At 41.4% G+C, this 15,855-nt stretch overlaps 1 protein-coding gene across 6 annotated transcripts in view; it reads left to right on the forward strand.

Annotated features, from left to right (window-relative positions):
- Nucleotides 1-15,855, forward strand: part of METTL25 (methyltransferase like 25) — a 107,944-nt gene that overhangs the window by 32,600 nt on the left and 59,489 nt on the right. For all 6 annotated transcript variants that reach the window (XM_079774502.1, XM_079774506.1, XM_079774501.1 and 3 more), the window contains one exon: nucleotides 3,536-3,683. In XM_079774502.1, the coding sequence (XP_079630628.1) occupies nucleotides 3,536-3,683 (148 nt within the window). The remainder of the gene's footprint in view (nucleotides 1-3,535; nucleotides 3,684-15,855) is intronic.

Here is a 15,855-nt window from a genome sequence, read left to right on the forward strand (position 1 = left end):
ACATGGCAGGTGTCGGCAGCAGGCGGGCATTGGCCACAGCAAGATGGTGGAGCAGGTGTGAGGGGGCACCAGACCAAGGCAGGGCGCCGGTCGCTGTCATTGGTGTGAGCCTATGGTGGTTACTGAAAGTTCTTTGCTCCCTCCCGCATGCCGTGGTCCTGCTTGGTGCTCATACCTTCTGCCGGTGCCAGCCCTGCTGGCATCCGCTGCTGGCACTGGAGCTGCCGCTCGTACCCGCTACTGGTGCCCGGCGCCGGCCCCGATGGCTCAGCGCTGTCAGTGGGTGCGAGAAGCAGCTTCTGGCCCCGATTGCCCCTCAGGGCTTCTCCACCTCCCCCTGCTCCTGAGGGCAATCGGGGCTGGCAGCCGCTGCTCGCACCCACTACTGGTGCCAGCCCCACTTGCACCCACAGCTGGTGCCGGCATCAATTGCTCTGCGCCAGTGGGTGCAAGTGGGGCCAGTGCCATCAGCGCGTAGGAGTGGCAGCAGCGGCAGGAACGGGGCTGCCAGCAGACAGGGGACTGGGGGCTGCAGCGGGAGGGACCGGGCAGGATGGGCTGAGACCCACCCCTGTGCCCACCGCAGCCTCATGGCCCACAGTTCCTTTCAAGGTGCACGAATTCGTGCACTGGGCCCCTAGTATTTAATGTTAGCCTTGGTAACCAAATATGCAATTTTTTTAGCAAATGTTAGCTTCTGGGTATTCTTAAAGAATTTCAACTTTTTTCTAAACTATGTCAAATGTAATTCAAAGAGAATATTTATTAAACAAAGGCACCATTGCATGTTAAGACAATATTGTAGAGGAGCTTCTAGAAATCATTCAGCCTAACTCATTGTTAAAAAACAAACAAACAAACAATGTAGCCTTTGAAGTTGTAATACTCTACTTATTAAATTTTTCAGTTTTTTAAAATTTTATTGGGGTGATATTGGTTAATAAGATTATATAGGTTTCCAGTGTACAGTTCTATGACACATTATCTATATATTGTGTTATATGTCCACCACCCAAAGTCAAATCTTTTGTCACCATATATTTGACCCCCTTATACTTTACTAACCTCCCACCTCCCTTCCCTCTGGTAACTACCATACTGTTGTCTATGACTCTGAGTTTTTGTTTGTTTTCTCTGTTTATTCATTTGTTGCTTTCAGTTTTACATCCCACATATGAGTAAAATCATGAGTGACTTTTTCTGACTTACTTCGCTTAGCCTGATATTCTCAAGATCCACCCATGTCACAAATGGCAGTACTTCATCTGAGTAGTATTCCATTGTTTACATGTACCACATCTTTATCCAATCATCTATCAAAGGACACTTCAGTTGTTTTCCATGTCTTGGGCACTGTGAATAATACTGCAGTTAACATATATCTTATGCATATATCTTTATGAATAAATGTTTTCAAGTTTTTTGGGTAGATACCCAAAAGGGGCTACACGATCATATGATAACTCTATTTTTTTTAATTTTTGAGGGAGCCTCTGTGCTGTTTTCCATAGTGGCTGTACCAGTGTGCCTTTCCACCAGCAGTGAATGAGGGCTCCTTTTTCTCCACAACTTCTCTGACACTTGTTACTTGTCTTATTGATAATAACAATTCTAACAGGTGTCAGTGGTATCTCATTGTAGTTTTGATTTGCATTTGTATGCCTGCTTAGGAGATGTGTCTGTTCAAGTCCCCTGCCCAGTTTTTAACTGTATGGACATGTTTTCATTTCTCTTGGATAATTAGCCCAGAGTTGGATTTGTAAGTCATATTGTTAGCAAGTGTATGTTTTAACTTTATGGTAAGCTGCCAATGTTTTCCAAAGTGCTTGTACCATTATTAACCTCCTTTTACAGATGAGGAAATTAAGGCACTGGAGAATTAAAAGAAAATTGGTATATTGATCAAGATTCCATGAGTACATGCAGTTGTACCGATTCAGTATGTGTATACATTAAAATTAGGCTTTGAAACAGTTCATAGGAGAATATTTACATAAAACTGATGTTATAAAATTTAGAACAAAAATTATTACATTGAATTTTAAATTGTTATATTTGAAGCAAGGAATGAACTAAGTGAACTTTTTTGTTAATTTGGCACCTTTTATTTGTTTTTTATTACAGTTTTTATAAGTTTTAATGGGCAATTTGTGAAGAAGTGAATTTATAAAAAATATTAGTAAGTTATAAATGTGTCTCAAATCACAAGTTTTTCATAGTCATGCATGCTACATTTGATTAGTCCAATCTTTAGTTTGGCTAGTTGTGAAACAGAAAAGAGAAAATCCAAATGGGTAAGTAACTAAAAACAGTAACTCAAAAGTATTTAGTTGTGATAAATGATCACAGTCATTTTGTCCATAAAGGAAATGATTATCTCTCTCTATATAAAGGGGTAATATGCAAATTAGCCGGGACGCCGTAACAGTAACAACCAGCTCAGGAGGAGGCTGCACATGCAGATGGGCAGGAGGGGACTGCGTACCACCCCAGCCCCAGCAGCCATGGCACGGCTGGGGGTGGGCCTGGAGTGGAGACCCAACACACAGGGGGGCCCGCCCCTGCTGGGAGACAGCGTGCCAGCAGTCCTGCCTCTGTGCATGAGCTGCAGAGGAAACACCTTTTCTTACCGCTCATTGGCTAAGCTCCATGTACGCCGCCACTTGCAGTGTTCTTGGTAACTTGGGTAATAAGAATACAAGAAGGTGATCTAGGGTTTTTCCACCTCACTCCTGGAGGAAAATATGAAGGTCCGCTGCTGGAGGGGCTAAGAAATGTCATATCCTGCCCTAACCAGTTTGGCTCAGTGAATAGATTCTTGGCCTGCAGACTGCAGGGTCCGGGTTCGATTCTGATCAAGGGCATGTACCTAGGTTGCAGGCTCCTACCTGGCCGGGGCCCAGGTCAGGGCTCATGCAGGAGGCAACCAATTGAAGTGTCCCTCTCACATTGATGTTTCTCTCTGTCTTTCCAACTCTCTTCCATGCTTTCTAAAAATCAATAGAAAAATATCCTCAAGTGAGGATTAAAAAAAAGAAAGAAAGAAATGTCATATCCTATGAAAGAGACATCTTGAAAATGCCTAAAGAAAGTTGTCATTTTTTTGTGATGAAGGGACTAGAGTCCATGTTGATGAAAACACTTTGGTGGCTGCGGCAGCCGGCAGTGGCAGCAGCAGCGGGGTGATGGGGGTAGCGCCTTCCCCTTATCAGCTGGTCACCTCCCGCAGAGGGAGGCCAGACTGCGGCTTAAGCCTCTGGGGGGAGCAGGCAAGCCGTCAGTAGGACATCCCCTGAGGGCTCCCGGATTGTGAGAGGGGGCAGGCTGGGCTGACGGACCCCCTCCAGTGCACAAATTTCATGCACCGGGCCTCTAGTTTGTTATAAAAATAAATTAAAAACAGTATTTTCTAGTTAGAATTTGGTCATTTTTAAAAGCTCCATATATTCTAAGGAGCATTTAAAATCTTCACCTGAAATGTATTTTTAGCCCTCCTTTTAATTGCCAAAATTTGTTTTTCTTCTCATTTTTAAAGGATTGCTTGATGGTAGGTCTACATACTTGTGGTGATCTCGCTTCAAATACTCTACGAATATTTACTTCCAATTCTGAAATCAAGGGAGTTTGCAGCGTGGGTTGTTGCTACCACCTCTTATCTGAAGAATTTGAAAACCCACATAAAGGTACAAAATTCTCCATATCTCATAATTTCATTTATTTCAGCATAATTGGTGCTTTCTAGCTCTCCATAATTTTTGTTGACATTGTTGTCATTTTGAATTAACATTTAAAATAATATCTGATATTCTTGCAATTTTAATATTATATCAATTGAAATTTGATGTACTATCACCTTATGCATTTTGATATACTTTCTTTGCTCATTAAATGGTCTTAGTGCATGCTGAAAACTGCAAATATTTGAAAATTTTATGTGGTATATATTTTACAGAACTTCTATTTAAAACTACTTGTAAGATATACATTTACTAAAATAATAAAACTAAGTTATTTTGTCATGAATATAGAGTTGCAAGGTTTGCTTTTATTTTCAAAACCTTTTCAGTTTTGTGAGAAATATTGATATTTCTCAAAAATCTTTCCTTATTGTATTTTTAAGAATTAACATTTTATTATTTTAAAAGCTGCAAAACTGTGCAATAGCATTAAAATAATGGTATCCAAACTGTGCTCCCTGGACTGAGATGCTGCCTGAAGAGCAAAGTACATAGCAGGATTTAAAGCACCACATATACCTTCATCCAGAGCAGCTCTTTTAATATGTTACTAGAGGCCCGGTGCACGAAATTCGTGCATGGGGGGGGGGGCTTGTGTCCCTCAGTCAAGCCTGCACCCTCTCCAATCTGGGACCCCTTGAGGGATGTCTGATCCAGTGGGATTGGGCCTAAACGGGTGGCCGTCCATCCCTCTCACAATCCAGGATTGCTGGCTCCCAGTCGCTCGCCTGCCTCTCCTAATTGCCCCTAACCGCTTCTGCCTGCCAGCCTCATCACCCCCTAATCACTCCCCTGCCAGCCTGATCGACACTTAACTGCTCCCCAGCTGGCCCAATTGCCCCTAACTACCCTCCCCTGCCAGCCTGGTCACCCCTAACTGCCCTTCCTTGCCAGTCTGGTCAGCCCTAACTGCCCTCCTCTGCAGGCCTGGTCGCCCCCAACTGCCCTCCCCTGCTGGCCCAGTCACCCCTAACTGCCTTCGCCTGCTGGCCTGGTCCCCCTCAACTGCCCTCCCCTGCAGGCCTGGGTCCCCCCAACTTCATCCCCTGCAGGCTTGATCCCCCCAACTGCCCTCCCCTGCTGGCCTGGTCTCCTCCAACTGCCCTCCTCTACTGGCCCAGTGACCCCTAACTGCCCTCCCTGCTGGCCTGGTCCCCCCCAACTGCCCTCCCCTGACAGCTTGGTCGCCCCTAACTGCCCTCCCCTGCTGGCCTGGTCCCCCCCAACTGCCCTCCCCTGCATGTCTGGTTCCCCCAACTGCCCTCCTCTGCAGACCTGTTCCCCCCCCCCAACTGCCCTCCCCTGCTGACCTGGTCTCCCCCAACTGCCCTCCTCTGCCGGCCCAGTCACCCCTAACTGCCCTCCCTGCTTGCCTGATCACCCACAACTGCCCTCCCTTGCAGGCCTGCCCCCCCCCCAACTGCCCTCCCTTGGAGGCCTGGGTACCCCCCAACTGCCCTACCTTGCTGGCCTGGTCTCCTCCAACTGCCCTCCTCTGCTGGCCTGGTCATGCCCAACTGCCCACAACTGCTCTCCCCTGCCAGCCATCTTGTAGCGGCCATCTTGTGTCCACATGGGGGCAGTCATCTTTAACCACATGGGGGTGGCCATCTTGTGTGTTGGAGTGATGGTCAATTTGCATATTACTCTTTTATTAGATAGGATGTCTCTTAATAAGATATGGTTTCAAAACTGCTGGTTCAGGTCAGATGGTTAGTTTATTAATATTAACATAGCAGTTTTCTATTAGTTTAATGAACATCCAGTGTCTCTTGCTAAGAATTCTTAAGCCTGGAAGCTGTGTGCATATGGATGGTATTGTTTGTTCTTTTCTCAGTTTTAAAATCCAGATGAATAGGAAATTTTTACTTTTTATTTAGTTGTGCATAAGAGGTAAAAATTATCATTATATAATTCTACTGAAATTTGATTGGGTGAGACAGAGGTTATCCATTGACCTGGCAAAGGTTTTTATAAAAAAGAGTTAATCAAATTGGATTTTTTTATATCAGAGATTTTTAAAGTATCTTTTATGAAAGGTGCATAGAAGAAAAATTTTTAATATATAGAGATATATTGACAGAGAAAAAAATTGGCAAAAAGTTAACAATAGTTTAATGTATATGGAGAATATATATTTTTCTTGCCATTTTTCTAATTTTATTCAGAGTACAAAAATCTTCAATATAAAAATTTGGAGAAAATTGTGAACCTAAAAAAAGAAAAAATATAGTTATAATAAAATATTTACCCAAATATCTACACTATATTAAAATATTTTTGTGCATCTTTTCTAAAAGAAAGAAAAAAACTCTTTAATACAATCAGAATTTTATAGCTTTTAAAATATTAAGTGTATAGTGTTTTTCTGGACCAACAATAGCATAAGATTCTATGTAAGGGAGGTATGGTTCTTAGTTCAAAAATTTCCTCTTCTTTAGGTGCAATGAAATGGGTTTTTTAAATTTTACTTTTGTTTTTGAAAGTATTACAGATGTACCATTTTACCCCCATTGACCCTCTCCACTCCCAACCCCCTCCCCAGGTCTTCATTGCACCATTGTCTGTGTCCATGGGTTATGCATATATGCATATGAATTCTCTGGTTAATCTCTTCGCACCCCCTGCCTTCTCTCTGAAATACATCAGTCTGTTCCATGCTTCAATGTTTCTGGTTCTATTTTGTTCATCAGTTTATTTTGTTCATTAGATTCCACATATAAGTGGGATCATGTGATATTTGTTTTTCTCTGTCCGGCTTATTTCACTTAGCATAATATTCTCCAGGTCACACCATGCTGTCTCAAAGGGTAAGAGATCCTTCTTGTTCACAGCTGCATAGTATTCCGTTGTGTATATGTACCACAGTTGTTGTTTTTTATCCATTCATCTACCATTGGGCATACGGCCTGTTTCTAGATCTTAGCTATGGTCAATAACACTGCTAGGAGTTTCTTTAATCATAGGCTATATTGGGAGTGGGTGTAGACAGTTGGTATGTCTTTCAGTTCAGAGGTATTGTCCTTTAGTATATTAACTTCAGCTTCCTGCTTCCTTCTTTCTTCTTTATCATCATGCTCCCAAAGATGCCTTCCCCTTCCAAAGGACTCCTCTCTTCTTAAGACTATCATCCCTGATCCTGTTGGACCTTTGCAGCCATCGTACTGCATCATCAGGTCATAGACCTACTTTCAGTATTTCCCACCATGGGGCAAATACTCTCTTTTGAATAAGTGACTAGGAATAGGGAAAAAAAATCACTGTTCCTACACTGGCAGCTGCATTTCAGACTACTAGAAGATAATAACCACTTTGGCATTATATATATATATATATATATATATATATATATATATATATGGCTAATATGCTAAGTGTCCGACCGTCCGACTGGTTGCTATGATGAGCACTGACTACCAGGGGGCAGATACTCAACGCAGGAGCTGCTGAGCTGCAGTGACTTGACAGCAGCAGTTCTTGGGTGATGCACCCCGAAACCAGAGAGGAGGGAGCCCGATTCCTCACTGGGCCGCACAATTCCACCTTTGGCCTTGGGTTTTGTTTTTGCCAGGGCGCTGTTGGCCCCGAATCTGGTTTACTGCACACTTGTGTTTGCATTCCACACCCTATACAACAGCAACTTTGCAGAGTGCCCTCTCGCACTATCGGACCCCTCGGGGATGTCGGAGAGCCAGTTTCGGCCCAATCCCCGTAGGGCAGGCTGAGGGACCCCACCTGCCGGAGGGACCCCACTCACTCCACAGATGCCCTTTGAGCCACGGCACCACCCCAAGTGCAGTGGGCTAGGGAGGGACCTCGGGAGGTTGGCTCCAGGGCGTGTCCAGCCCATCTCACCCAATCCCACCCAGCCAGCCACCTTCTAATTAATTTTCTTTCAATGTGCATGAATTTGTGCATCAGGTCACTGGTGTATAATAAAGGGAGATGGCGAGGGCTCCCAAAAAGTCCCTTTCTCTTACATAGAATAATTTGAGAAAGAAGAAATTCAAATAGATGAAAAGCAAAGTTCAGTTCAGTTTAATAAACATTCACTGAATGTCAACTATGTCCCACACAGTGCTAAGCAGGTGATATAAAAATGTATGTTATCTCATCTTCACCCTTGAGCGATTTAAAAATGGCCCTTAATCCCAGGAATCAGATAATCCCTGTTAGTAACTTAACATTTTTATTTGTAAAAAATTATTTAGAATAGAAAATTTAAATAATATAAAAATATTTTAAAAATTAAAGCAAAAGTTTCCAGATCCATATTTTTGGTTTCCTGTATATCTTCCCAGAACAGAAAATACATACATACATATACACTACATTTGTATATAGTGACTGGGAAGATCAGTAGAAATTAATCAGAAAAGAAGTGGGAAGGGTATTACAGACAGATTAAACAAAGGTGTGGGCGATAAGTGTTCAAAATCCAGTTTTTTCTCTTTCCCTTCCATAGTCAGTGTTTCTCTTTGAGTCTTCTGGGAGAAAAATAATTGAATAAAATAACTCCAAATTTTTACACTTGAAATGGAAGCCTCTCAGTTAACAGATTCTCAAGTATTGGTCTTGTATCCGGCCTCTGTAAAGGCAGTTTCCCCTTCTCTTCTCTAGATTGGAAGTTACCATTGTTCACTGAGTTGATAGGAAATTTTTGGTTCCCAGATTCAGATAAGAAAAGTGTTGGAAAGGTGACTGGTAGCTACAAACTCTCGTTTTTCTTTCTTGTAAACAGAGTCAATTCATGGAAAGGCCTTCCTGTAAAAAATGTCTTAACCAGTGAGAAACATTGAGATTATCAGGGAAACAATACTAGACTTATGTGGCAAAAGCTAATAATAATATCTTAGTGTTACTTGCTTTCCTCATACATACCTGAAATGAACAGAGTTGGGAGTTTTGCTTTCAGGAAAGCAAAGAATAAGCAGGAAGAAACAGGACTGATGATATGATGAATTAGGTGGAGATATATGAATATGAGTAACTTCACATATTTTGGAGATCGAGGCAAGAGTTGGAAAGCCAAAATATAGGAGAAAAAATGTAGAAAAATAAGTCATATGAATAACAAAAGCAACCTCGGTTTATGCTGCAATTTTGCCTTCCTTTAGACCAGCGGTCCTCAAACTTTTTAAACAGGAGGTCAGTTCACTGACCCTCAGACCGTTGGAGGGCCAGACTATAGTTTTAAAAAAAACTATGAACAAATTCCTATGCACACTGCACATATCTTATTTTGAAGTAAAAAAACCAAATCGGCAAAAACACCCGCATGTGGCCCGCGGGCCATAGTTTGAGGACACCTGCTTTAGACTGCCTCAATTTTCATCTCAAAAAACACACTCCTATCTCCTTTTTCTTGCCTTAACTTGGCTATATAGTAAAAGAGAGGCCATATGAACCACCTCTTACAATTTTTGTAAACACTGATTCTCAACTCTGGTTACCCAATGAATCAAATGTATTACTTTCAGTATGTGGGACCTACTTTGACCTTCTGAAGTATAATCTTTTGAATATAAGTATTCTTAAGTTCTATAGGTAATTCTGATGAACAGCATGGTTGAAAACAAGGTATTTATGATGGTTCCATGAGAAGATATACAGAATTCTAGAAGATGATTTGTAGAAAAAAATTATTTGCAGTTATTTCAATCCTTCCCATGCAGAGACTTAGGTGGCCTCTACTTATGTACTAGTTTGCAGATCTGAACCAAAGGATGAACCCAAAAGGGCCCAGAAGGGTATATCAAAGTCCAGAGTGAAGAGCTAGAGTAAACAGCCCCCCAAAATCCTTGAAGTATAGAGCTCAGAGTGAAAACCTGGGAAAATCAAATAGAGCTGGAAACCAAATTATCAATGAAGTTAAGGGTTGGGAAATAGACACAAACAAGGTGGTGCTGGGGGAGCAGATATAAAACAAGCAAGGAATGTCCACAGGTAAGTATGAATATCACTAGAATTTTGATAGCTTACCTGTATTGACGAACAGGTATATATATGTGTGTGTATGAAGGCAGGCAGTGGCAGAGTTTGTTCTGGACTATTTAGCAATGACTATTTGGATAGATGGATATGAATGTAGTCTAGTTTTGTGTATACAACATACAGGGTAGGGCAAAAATAGGTTTATAGTTGTTTATATGGAAAATAGTCTCTACATATAAAAGCCTAAGCAACTGCTCTACCGTTCAACCAGTAGCTATGACACGCACTGACCACCAGGGGGCAGACACTCCGACCGCTAGGTTACCTTGCTGTGGGGTCCGGCCAATCGGGACTGGGCAAGACCGGCCAGACACGCCCTGGAGCCCTCCTGCGGTCCCTCCCCGGCTGGCCGGCCCTGATCAGCCCCCAATTGGGACTGAGCTAGACGGGCCGGACTGCCCTTTAGCCCTCCCGCGGTCCCTCCTGGGCCCCGATCATGCACCAGTGGGGTCCCTCGGCCTGTCCTGCACCCTCTTGCAATCTGCGACCCCTCTGGGGATGTTGGAGAGCCGCAGGCCAGGCCGAGGGACCCCACTGGTACACGAATCCATGCACCAAGCCTCTAGTGTTATAACAAATAATAACACAAGAATAAACTGTGTTTTATGTACTCAAAACTATAAACCTATTTTTACCCACCCCTCTATACTATATAGTACTAGTATTCCTTACTAAAATAGAAATCTACCACTATACAGTTTGATCATTACATTTTAACTAACTTATAAGGCCAGATGTTTGCATGCATATTTCCTGTCATATATCCAGCACTAGGTGCCATGGAGTTATATCTCTGAGTGATCAAGTATGTCATGTGTCTCTCCCTTCACATCTTACACACCTACCCCTCACCCTCACTTTGTTTGCACAGCTGTTTTTGAGTTTGAATTGGGGCAGTGTTGCCCTTTGGGATGTAAATTTGAGTTATTAATAGTCCAACATAGTATACTAGAAAAGTCTGGTATGTGTACTACAACCTTTTATGATGATATGTACTATGTAAACATTATGCGTTTTACATGAATATGTTTACCCAATACACTGTGGTAGACCATAGAGGTGGTCTTTCATGAATGTCAATTTTCAAAAGTACCTCAAAACTCTCTGAGCCACTATGAATACCAAAGTTAGACCATATGTTTTAAAAACTGCCCTTAAATATTTATATATTATGGGCCAGTAGTTCCTAGGAGAACAAGAAATACCAGAAACAGTTTTATTGCAGTGCTTTATAGAATATATATATTTGTCTAAGCTTGACATGTTTCATTGTTTTGTCTTAATATTGATTATTATCATAATTAAGTCTTCAATACTTACATTATTTCTTCCCCTAGAAGTCGGAGAATTTCTTCTGGTGGTTTTTCCCAGAAAGGTAGAAACATGCTGTAGGAAACACTACTGGTTACCTGTCCAGGTCCACGTATCTCTTCCTCCTCACTAACTGATTTTGCTCAGGCGTAGGTTATTGGGAAGATTGAGCCCTTTTGTAGCCTCACAAGCAGGTGACTCTGAATCTAAATTATTACTGTAATTCCATGTGTACAGTAATGGATAAGAGACACAGTTCTCAATAGTGAGGCATGAAGAGCATGGAGGTTTCCTGGAATTTTTGTTTTGTTGTTCTTAAAACTGAACAGAAGACAAGAACATCACTTTCCTTCTCTGCCTCTGGACTGGGTCATCCATATGTGTTTGTTCAGCCTACTATGTATTCTGTCAGAAATTGGTATTAGTGCTCTGAGTCCTGAGGCCCAATCTGAGGGATGAAAGATAATTTTACTTTTCCTGTGAGTTTACCTGATCATTTCAGAGGCTTAGGAATGCAGGAGAGTAAAGAAAGAGCTCGGACCCCAAATAGTCACACCAGCTGGTCTCACTGAGCTTCTTCCTTGGCCTTAATAGGAGCCCCTTCTAGGAGCAAACGTTGTCATGAAATAGATTTGTGCTTTGTCTTTCCTCACCTCTTCCCAGCCCAAGGCCAGGAAGCCTTCTAGTACTATTAGTGCCCTCCAGAAAACTGCAGAACATTAGAGTCAAATATAAATGGTGTAACCTCTGAAAGCCGTTAATCTACTTTCATGTTCGTTCCCAGCATTAATGTGTTATAGGGCATGAATGTGATTCTCCCAAAGATCCCTCCATTTACTTTTTTTTTTTTTTAAACGGGGGAAGGGCTGCAGATCATCTTTTAATGGCATCTTTCAATCTTGTCCTGCCGTTTTTGTATCAAACACATTTGTCAAGGGCATATGATATCTATTCTACTGTAGATTGTATCTCAATTTATGTTACCAGTAGGAATTTACTGGAGGAGGCTAGATATGTATATAGTCGCTGTCTTTGAGGATTTACAGTTGGTTTCATCGCTGTAAATGTAGAGGCACTTCACCTGAAAATGCGTCTTGAGGTTGAATAAAAATATGTTGAGCACTAGAGGTCCAATGCACAAAATCTGTGCAAGGGCCTTGGCCCTGGGCCCCGCCTGCTGCCACGACCAGGGGCCTCTGCCGCCTCTGCCTCGGCCCCCACCCACTGCGGCTTTGTCCAGAAGGAAGGACATCTGGTCTAACTAGCATATTATGCTTTTATCATTATAGATGTATTTTATTAAATCTTTCTGTTTGCTATGGGTGTGTAATGCTAGAAGTTTAGAGGATGTAGAGGAATAAAGCATGATTTCTCCTTTCAAAAAAGCATGTATTTCACTTCCATCTTTAACGTGGTGCGAGATGTGACTTTTTTTCTGAGGATCCCTCCTATTAAAGTTCAGCTAGATCTCAGCTAAATTAGAACATGTATTTTTTAAGCATTACTGAATCCACACAAAAGCGGGGGAGGATTCTTTTTTTTTTAATATATTTTATTGATTTTTTACAGAGAGGAAGAGAGAGGGATAGAGAGTTAGAAACATCGATGAGAGAGAAACATCGATCAGCTGCCTCTTGCACACCCCCTACTGGGGATGTGCCTGCAACCAAGGTACGTGCCCTTGACCGGAATCGAACCTGGGACCTTTCAGTCCGCAGGCCGACGCTCTATCCACTGAGCCAAACCGGTTTCAGCGTGGGAGGATTCTTTGTGGATCAAGAAAAATCACAAGAGTTAAAAGGAGAGAAGGAAGAAGAGGAGTTGAAACCAGAGCAGGGAACTGTGAGCCATAAAGGTTGCAGACAAGTGTCCCGAGGCAAACGCTTATCACACCGGAATCTAGGCACTAATATTGGGCTTCTGCATGGTGGGGGAGCTGAGCCTGTAAAGTCTATACTAAGCTATGACCTTGAATGAGATAAAGCAGTCTTCATTCAGCTCCATGTAGAAGCAAATTCAAATCCTTGTGGGGGAATACTCCCAAATGCAGGCCCTTGGAATTTCTACAGATTAAAATATACCAAGTATAAGTTCAAAACTAAATATAAAAAGTGTGGCAAAAGTAGGTTTACAGTTGTTGTAAAGGAAAATAATACAATAATTAATAAATAATATAAGAATGAACTCTGTTTCACAATTGTAAACCTATTTTTGCCCCACCTTGTATACATTATGTATAATGTATATATGTATCCTATCTTTTGTCCCTCCTCCCCATTTAACTAAAAATACTGATTATTGTAAAATTTTCTTTTCTGAAAGCACTGACATACTGGAAAGATTCATAGTACTTATCAAAACAATATATAGGAGAATGCAGGAGCCCACAAACATGATGGAAACACTAAAGCTACAAAGGGTATCCGTGTATCATGGAAAACTTGAACTTTGTTTTTATAGCCCTACAAAGGGTAGAGTACAAATGATAAAGCCTATACTTACACATGCAGAAGAGGGTCTCATAGAACTCATAGGACATTCTCTCATAAGTTGAGACCACAAAGGTGAGCACTAAAGTTAGGGCAACAGTAGTAGGAATAGAGAAAATAGAAGAATTTAAGAAACATTTAAGATTGTTTAAAGGAATAGGAGATAAAGGAGAAGGAATTGTCAAGGATTATCAGTTTTTTGTTTTGGGCCACTGGGTAGGTGATGGTGCGACTTGCATGGTGGGAAACACTAAGGAAGGACCAAGTTTTGGGCCAAAGTTTTGAACACGATTGATAATTTTTATACATGAACAATCATATTTTGGGAAAGTTTTCTAAGTACAGACTTCTAAATACATGGAAATAGGACTATTGTAGCATAGCCACATATGATTTATTTTTCTCTTGTTTTCCAGAAAAATCTGTAGGGTAGTAGCTGACACTGGTTCATATGATTTAAGAGTGTGAAGGCCAAGGTCTCTGCAGTGTTTTTAGCCTTTCGCTTATGATTACATAATAGCTACTTCAGCCATTGCAGTCACAATGGAAAGAAATATGAAGATAGAAGAGCTTCTCCCACCTGAGACAGTATCCTTTAAAGAGCACAGTGAAGCTTCTAATGAAATCAAGTTCTGTGGGTGACAAAAGAGAAAGTGAGCCGAAACCGGTTTGGCTCAGTGGATAGAGCATCGGCCTGCGGACTCAAGGGTCCCAGGTTCGATTCCGGTCAAGGGCATGTACCTTGGTTGTGGGCACATCCCCAGTAGGGAGTGTGCAAGAGGCAGCTGATCGGTGTTTCTCTCTCATCGATGTTTCTAACTCTCTATCCCTCTCTCTTCCTCTCTGTAAAAAATCAATAAAATATATTAAAAAAAAAAAAAGAGAAAGTGAATATTGGTAGGCGATTAGTATTCTCTACGTGTGTGTGTGTGTGTGTGTGTGTGTGTGTGTGTGCGTGTGTGTGTGTGTGTAGTATATAGTGCATGAATAGGGCACTGGAAGGAGGAGAGAATGGATTTGAGAATTTTTGAGCAGAACAGTATCATGACCAAAAACCGGGCATTGTCAGGACCTGTGATTCTCAACTATAAGATTCACTGGGACCCTAACAGTGGAACAGTAGAGAACAGAAAGTGAACCAGAAATCATGGGACCAAGGCTAGGGGAACTAACCTAACAGAAGTATTTGCCCCAGCTGTTTATATTGGTAATCAAAAGGTAAACTCCAGTTAGATATGAGTTGGCATCTATTATCAGAGTCTTAATGGAAATTTTGAGCACATACAGAAAGAGTTTCTGATCAGGTGCAAAACTATCCATGTTGGTTAATAAATGTTAATCTTTTAATGAGCACTTACTATGAATGAAGCACTATTCCAAATACTTTACTTTTATTAACTCCTTTATTTATCATAATACCCCTATCAAGTAGTACTGTTTTTATTTTGTCCATGTGCACATGAGAAAACTGAATCACAGAGAGGTCAAGTAACCTGCCTCAGGTCACAGTTAATAAGTGAAGAAGTTAGCATTTAGACCAGTCAAGTCTGGCTTTAGAGTCACACTCTTAACATTTAGCCTCCTATGGACATTCTGTGAAATTTTAAAATACCAGGGTTACAACCCAGTGTTAGCATTCTGGAATGGGTTCCAGTTTTACCAGAGGACTAGAATCTAAACCAAAACCTGAGATACAAGCATAGGAGACTCTGTGATCAAATGAAGTGAGTAGGGGAAGCTTTACCTTGGGGACACACAAATTCTAGTTCTTCCTAGATATAAAGCGGAGACCAAACATGAAACTGAAGACTATTCTAACCATCACCTGTTTTTAAGAATAGTGCTTCTTAAACATGGAAAAGCTTGGTTAGTTTGAGTGCAGGAACTGGATAGGGCCATAGACTTTGGCAGAGAGGGAGACAGTTTTGGGATTGGTAAATAATTCCTCACTAACACTGGATTAAGACAATTTTCTAAACTCTGCCCCTCTCTTTAGTTTTGTGCCCTATAACTTGTTCACAGCTTAATAAGTGACCTGGTACTATTTGTTTTTCTCTGGAATATTTAAGGGTAAGGTGTCTCTGAGTGTCCTAGCACATGGAAGTACTCATCTTTTGTCTATGGGGCAGTACTATCTTTAAAGGCTGCTATTTTGTGTTAAGATTCAATAAATATATGTATTCATTATAAGATAAATGTGGCATCTCCCCCGTTCTGCTTTTTTATGTAGATGTCAGGTCTTTTGTTTACTAGGATTAAGATTTTATTGAACTGGCATGATTTTAATAGCTATATCCTGCTTTTTATTTCTCCTTTTATAACCT

The sequence above is a fragment of the Cnephaeus nilssonii genome, assembly GCF_951640355.1.
Source record: "Cnephaeus nilssonii genome assembly, chromosome: 6".
NCBI lineage: Eukaryota > Metazoa > Chordata > Mammalia > Chiroptera > Vespertilionidae > Cnephaeus > Cnephaeus nilssonii.